Source organism: Nanorana parkeri, unplaced genomic scaffold (genome assembly GCF_000935625.1).
Source record: "Nanorana parkeri isolate BGI_ZX_2015 unplaced genomic scaffold, ASM93562v1 scaffold529, whole genome shotgun sequence".
NCBI lineage: Eukaryota > Metazoa > Chordata > Amphibia > Anura > Dicroglossidae > Nanorana > Nanorana parkeri.
In genome coordinates, this window is record NW_017306797.1 from 156,911 (window position 1) to 164,209 (window position 7,299).

Below are 7,299 nucleotides of genomic sequence, written 5' to 3' on the forward strand. Positions count from 1 at the left end.
TTATTCGAGTTTCACCTGTATATATATATATATATATATATATATATATATATATATATATATATATATATATATATTATTAATAAAAAATAATAAAAAACATCATATAAAAAATAACTGCTCTTTAATATTAAAATTAGCTCCCAGGATTCTTTTGGGTCAGTCACTTAAAAAAAAAATGCAGCAGTGGAAAAGCTGCAGCTGCTGTGTCCCACCTGACTCTACTACTGCCAAATATGAATTTGCACCAGTACCATGTTAAAGCACATGGATGGTATTGTAGAAGAGTAGAGTGTGTTAATGTAGGTGGGATTTAGCCTGAGCAATGCTTTCTTTGTTATTGAAGTCAGCAGCTTATAATGTAACTATAGGGGTGTGTCGGAGACTAGACTTTTGATTTTGAAACGTTTTGATTGGAGTTCCACCAATCTCACAAGGATGTTAGTATTTGGTACCAATAAGACTGTTCTTCATATTATCCAAAGCCCATTTATCATACATTGTCTGTTTTATACTTTTTATTGTGTGATAATGAGGTCTTTAGTAACTTGTGACTGGCTAGCTGTTAATTACTAATACACGACTTGATGTGCATAATTAATCTTTAATCGTATATTTCTGTTTGTGGTGATAGATAATTCGAGACACATTCTCAGACACTGGTTTCAAGCTGTCTAGAGAGGAGAGGCGGAAGATGAAAGACTTCTTAAGTAAGTACAAAGAAAATGTTTGCCATATCCTTTGTCTTTTTTGTCCTGTGACTAGTCAGCCAGTGTTGCCCTTTGCTCAGTAGTCAGCTTTGGTTTGCCAGAGCAGTGCAGTGGTGGGAGCCTTTAAAGCCAAACTTTGGGCATCTCATACTTTGCTCATACGAGGAGACAACAGCTGTTCTGTCATTGTCCATTTATAGGCCAGGGTAGGTCTTTGATAAAGTTGTATTACTTAATTGTTGTGGAGAAACAGAATTAAAGTGGACCTTCCATGAAAATGGAACATCCCCTCTATAAAAAATTCTCAAACTCCCGCAGCATTGCCCAATGCTTGCCTGCAGTCTTATTTTTAACCCCCAGCTATCCCAGAAAGCAGCAGAGAGGCACAGTGATGTCACCCGTGCTTCCCGGAAACGTCAGAAAACGGGGCAAAGGTTTTTGGTGTTTTTTTTTGTTTTTTTAAAGAGGTCCACTTAAATATAGCTATTTCAACCTTCATTTAGCTTTTTGCCTGCAGTTGAACTTGCTCACGCTTCTCCCTGATGGAAAAGGTACAGCCCTAGTCCTTTTGGGGCTTTTGAAGCACGCAGAGGCTGGAGCAGGAGTGCTTATTTTACCAAATATCTGTGTGGTGTGAGCTGGGTTCAGACCCAAAAACACTAAGCATACTCTCGGTGGACCTCCAGGGACAATTCAACAGTGCTGTTCTCTGCTAGCTTAGTTATTACCCAGCTCAAGCAGGGTGGAGATACCAGTGCGGAAGGCATTTACTGTGACATCGTTTTACAGGGGATGTACTTTATTGTAACCATTAGGTTTTGTACCTGGATTTTAAACATTAACACAAGAGGGTTCCATATTTGCTAAAGACAAGTCAAAGAGTTATTGAAATAAAAAGTATTCTAAAGAGGATTCCATTTACAGCTAACTCTACTGGAAATACTTTTAAAAGCACAATGCTTCTCCATCTGTGAAGATGTTATAATTTTATCATTATGCTTCTAAGGAATAAAAAGGGTTTCTGATAGACATGTGCGATTCGTTTTGTTCTGAATCGAAATTCGGACGAATTTTCGGAAATTCGGAGATTCGGATGCATCCGAATTCCGAATTACAGCTAAAAAGAATACAAACGAATCGAAATTCGGACGAAATTCGTTAGCGGTAGTCCGGGCGAAATTTTGTTTATTAAATGAACTTTCGTTAGCAGTAAAGTGACATTAGAAAAAAAAAAATTTTGTTTTTTTTTACAGTCTGCAGAAGATGAAAAAAAAAAACGTGAGGTTCCCCCCCAATTCATACCAGACCCTTTAGGTCTGGTAGGAATGTTAGGAGGGACCCTCCCCCAAGTTAAAACAAAAAAAAGTGCGTGGGGTTCCCCCCAAAATCCATACCAGATCCTTTAGGTCTGGTAGGAATTTTAAGGGGGAACCCCATCCCCAAAAAATGGGGGGGAAACGTGGGGTCCCCCCTAACAGTCCTACCAGACCCTTGATCCGAGCACTGGCCCGGCAGGGCAGGAAAGGGGGGGGCGATTGAGCGCTCCCCCCTCCCTGTGCCTTAACCAGGCCACGTGCCCTCGGCATTGGGGGGGTGTCCCCGTGCCGATGGGAACAAGGGCCTCTTCCTCACAACCCTGGCCCGGTGGTTGTGGGGTCTGCGGGCAAGGGGGCTTATTTATTGGACGAAATTTCGTTGAATGGTTGCCAATGTCTGCTCCAGCTTTGATAAATTCCCCCCAGTGTGTTTATGTGAACTGTTATTATTAAGTAGGAGTAGGGAATCATAAGTCAGATTTTCAGACGAGGATGTATATGGAGCAGAAAAATATTTTGTGTGTAAATTGATTATTTTCTGATTTCTGTTTTTTTAGATGAGCACCAAGTAGGAAGTGATGCCAGCTCCATCAGAGAAGAGTCAGTCAAGAAACGTATCGTTATGGCCGCCAGGGATAACTGGGAAAATTACTTTTCCCGCCTCTTCCCGGTCACAGTGAGTAAAAGTATCTATGTTCATGTAAGTCAATAACTGTCTGTATGCTGTGATCTCCCTCTAAAAACTTTCTTTTCATGGCTGCCATGTGTATCCAATGGGGTCAATGCATTTGAAGTAATGCATAGTTCTGACTTGGTGCAGGCTTGGTCCGGGTCAGTGGTTCAGAAAGTATTAGGATATGCATTTAGGCTGCGCTAGCTGTTTTTTCCAGCGCAGCCCGAACGCAACGCAAGGCAAATTGCCTTGTCATGCATAGGGATGCACTAAAAGTTTGACCACTGAAACATATCAGCTGAAAATGGTACTTTGGGCAAAATCAACGTACCCTTAAGTTTAAAGGTAGCCGTGATTTTAGTAAGAGGACAAAATTTTTAGGCCCCATTTTTCTCCCATGACAGGTTCTCTTTAGGTTTTTCACCATTTAGCAGGCCATTATGCGATTCATTGTTTCCAGTGCATTTTTTACTATGTAATATAGCATATCCATGCTCTAGTGATAAAAGCAAAGGCGACCTACTCACTGAAAAGCAGACAGCAAGATACTGTATGGGCCCCAGAGCTAGGGTGCTCAGTATGCAATTCTTCACTCTAAACTCCAAAGGCCTGCATGCATTGCAAGCCCATCTGCTGGTTGGAGGGGGATCAGTGGATTGCCCTCAGGGATGCGAGAATGGTATGTCAAACTGAAATCACACCTGGAACTGGTCAATACATGCAAGTATAGGATGGAACATATTTAAAGCAGAGCTAGTCCCATAGCAAACATTCTCCAAGAGGTAGAGGGTTTGTTTTGGTTTTTTTTGGCAGGAGAGACAAGCAAACTCTCTTTTCCCCAAACAAAACAAAACCTTTGGTTGATGCATTGTGCACTGTACATCCCAGCTTTATTCTTGGCATGCAAGGTACTGGAACATGAGCAGGAATTATATCAGTAGCCATCCAATGGCCAAATAGGATTGCCATTGACCAAGAAGAACCAGTGTTGGCGGGGGACAAAGCGGTGACAGAATCCTGGACCATTAATGCTGGAGGACAGCACAGTAGAGGTAGATATGCCATAATGTGCAAGTATGATATCAACAAGAGTTTAGTTCCAATTTACGTTGTCAGCCATATAGTTGGGAGTAACTGGTCAATAAATGACCACATCTCAAGTGTAAACCTGGTAACTCTTTGCTTTGTTTTATTTTTACCTTTTTTACGTTGAGCTATTTTTCTTACGCTGGTTATTTCCCAACATTGTACCTTTTGTATGATTATAGCTGGATGACGATGTAGAAAAACTGCTTTTGGGGGTTTCTCACCGAGGGATCCGACTACTGAAGGATGTGAATTCATCAGGAATACATCAGAGATACCTGAAGACTCTGTTCAGCTACAGGTGAGAAGAAACATAACCCAATGGTAGACAAGTAAACCTTGGAAGGAATCTTTCCATAAACCTTTTAATTTGTTTATCCCGCAGTTATGTAGATATCCTGTCCTTAGACCTGACCGATTCCCGAACATTGCACTTTTCTCTCCGTACTGACGATCTGAGTTTGCGCTCCGACAGAGCAGAGGCACTAAAAAACCTGGTGGAACTGTTTCTGCAGGAACTGATGAAGGTGACCAAAGAGATCAAACATTAACAATTTGTGTAGTATGAGGAAAAAAAGCCCTGATATAAGTGTCCCTTTGTTATTTTTTTCAAAGGACTCAAATCATGTGGTTGCGCTCCGTAGTCATTTTACTGATGATAAGAGTCTTCTTCAGTTCAAGAAGGGTGACATTATCAAATTGGTGCCAATGGATGGATTGGAGCGAGGTAATGACAGCATTCCTTGTAATGAGTTGACTGTGTGATGTTCATGGCCACATAGTGGCTGGTGTACGTAAAGGTCAACCTTTTTACTAGAGTACCTGTCTAGGTCAAACTGTCAAATAGCTTGCTTACTTAGAAACAGCTTTTGTCTCTCGCTGTCACATCATTGCTAGGCTTGTACAATTCTCTAAGGACAGCTGCTGGGAATTGAGTTCCTACAAATGTAGGTAAGCCCCAGAACTACATATCCCAAGAGTTCCATCCCTATACACAATGTGGGCAGGCTATTGAGAGTCAATGCAGCAGCATTGTTTTGCTGGAAAAGAAATTACTGTATGCAAGTGCACTGGGACATAGAGGGAAGGGAGGGATAGGCTGAGCTCTGTAGTCCAGCAGGCAAAGTTATCACCCAACAATAGCAAATTTGGGTCTCACTGGATTTCTGGAAGGATTAACAGGTACAGTATATTTGAAGGAAGATTGACATGGAAGACATATGGTCTATGCCATTTGCTGACCTTTTCTTCTGAAAATTCCGGCACCCTGACTGTTCTGCTCGCTGCCTAGCAATAGTATGAGCCAGTCACCTAGAACACATGTGGAGATGGAAAGTACTTCTGGTATCTTTTCTGACTTCTTTGTTTTCTGTCTTGCAGGTTGGCAGTTTGGTTCTCTTGGAGGACACTCGGGTATTTTCCCATCACGATTTGTGCAGCCTGCTGCAGTCCCAGACTATTACTCAACAATAGAAAAAAAAGAAAGCCAAAACAAGCCCCGCCCCGTGGGTCTCCGCAGAACCTTCAGCACTGAGGTGAGAGAGCAAATACCCCCAAGTTCTGCAGCAAAGCAGAGCTTACGCCTTATGGAAATGAGACGTTACTTTGTGTATTTGTGTATCTATAGCCAAAATGTATCTAGTTTCTCGTCCATCGAGGGACACAGTAAGTCTTTCACCTTCTAGTTATACTGCTGCCTACAGGAGGAATGGCCACTGGTGAACAAAAACACTGTAGGCCAGCCCAGGATAAGCCCTCCTCCTACTAGCTTGCCTCATTTTTTTTTTGCTAGTGTCATAGGAGGATAGACGTCTTTTCTTCAGCTCTGCTGTGTAAAGGGCTAACTTATTTTGCTAGCACCTTCTTTCTCACTTTTCAGCATTTTGCTTAAATTGTTGCTCTTTGCTACATTGCTGCCAGAGTTGGTCTCTTCAGTTACAGCTATCCGACAGAGGTTTTGGTGGTCATCATGGATTTTATATTGGAATGTCTTTTGCATATAATTTTATTTGCTTATATTTATCTAGTTTACATATTTGGCATTAATCTACCAGCACTTGGTGGCTAACCGGAGAGACTTCCAAAATGTAACATATCTGGCATGAATTTACCAGCAGCTGTTGATAGTAGAAAAATCTTCCAACCAAACACAGGACAGCAGAGCTGAAGAGTATACGTCCACTTTCTTTAGCAAAAAACTGAGACATGCTGGTAGTGGATGATGTTATCTTGTGCTAGTTAAGTTTTTTTTTTGCCAGTTTTTGTTGCCAGTGTCCATTTTTCCTGTAGGGGGCAGTATAACCCCACAGTTTAGGATTTCTGGTGTCCCTGAATGAAGTAGAAATATGTTTTATTTTATTTGTAAGGTTGCTTTAACTGATGTCACATGCACATCAAAGGTGAACATTTTAATGTCCATATGAATATAATAGTAAATACACTGCACCAAAACATTATTACATTGTATTACTCAATGACACTTGCGAAGTACCTGCAAATGTAATTTTGACGACCACTCCTGCTATGTGATACATAGCAATTCCTGATAATAGGGGGCAGGGCATATCAGATATGCCCTAGAATCTGTGTTGATGTTTTTTAGGGTGTATCTTTAACACCTCAAGTGGGTAATATCAGCGGATTGTAATATCTTGCACAGCAGCACTCAGACTACAAATCGGATGATCCTCAATATAAGCTACTCAGAATCTATTAAATTATGTGATACTGTCCATTTAACAGTTTAAATTTATCAATTTTTTCTGCTCCTACATTGTCCAGTCAAAGGCTGGGGCACATCCTAGACCAGTTTATTATGCTTAACTGCAGTATGGTCTGTAGGGAGCTCACACAGAGGACTGGTCTTGGCTGTGTTGTCTGGCAGGGGTGCCTGGATACCCAAGACTGGTTACAAAGAATACCAAATCTTTTTGTAAGATCGTTCATATATTTATGTGCTATGTCTAGCTATTTACTTGTTTAGCTATTTCGATATTATGATTGTTGCAATATCCTAATCAACTATAGCAATTATCAATCATTTCTCATCACCATTTTGATTGACTTCAACTGGTTTTGCAGGATCGAATTGAAAATAAAACTTCAAATATTTGGAAAATTTGCAGTCATCAACTAGATCAGTGGTTCTCAACCTGTGTAACCTCGGGACCCACATGTTTCCTTGGTCATAATTATGTTGTGAAATGGTCAATTCAAATTTTTTCATACTTTTTCCAATACTTTCCTGGGCAAATATTATCTCTGCATCAAAAGGACAATTAAGATTTTGAATTAAAACAATCAAATCAAACAGTCGGTCTCATGAAAAACTGCTGGCCAACAAAAGTGTGTTTATAGGCCTACAAATTAGAGCAATTTCTCATTTCCAAACAATATTTTTAATTTTATTTAGAACAGAGTCGTTTAAAATGTGATCATTATAATTGTGTTTTATTTCCTAAAGAAGCTAAATGTGTAATATGGTGATTTATTTTGTCAGAGTGAAAAGGTTAGC

At 40.4% G+C, this 7,299-nt stretch overlaps 1 protein-coding gene across 1 annotated transcript in view; it reads left to right on the top strand.

The window, feature by feature from the left end:
• The window catches only part of MYO15B (myosin XVB), a 59,763-nt gene extending 53,873 nt beyond the window's left edge, over positions 1-5,890 (top strand). Inside the window, exons 23-29 of the mRNA XM_018561532.1 lie at positions 635-710; positions 2,584-2,702; positions 3,968-4,086; positions 4,171-4,312; positions 4,401-4,512; positions 5,166-5,320; positions 5,813-5,890. Coding sequence (XP_018417034.1) covers positions 635-710; positions 2,584-2,702; positions 3,968-4,086; positions 4,171-4,312; positions 4,401-4,512; positions 5,166-5,320; positions 5,813-5,890 — 801 coding nt within the window. The remainder of the gene's footprint in view (positions 1-634; positions 711-2,583; positions 2,703-3,967; positions 4,087-4,170; positions 4,313-4,400; positions 4,513-5,165; positions 5,321-5,812) is intronic.
• Positions 5,891-7,299: the final 1,409 nt, after the last annotated feature.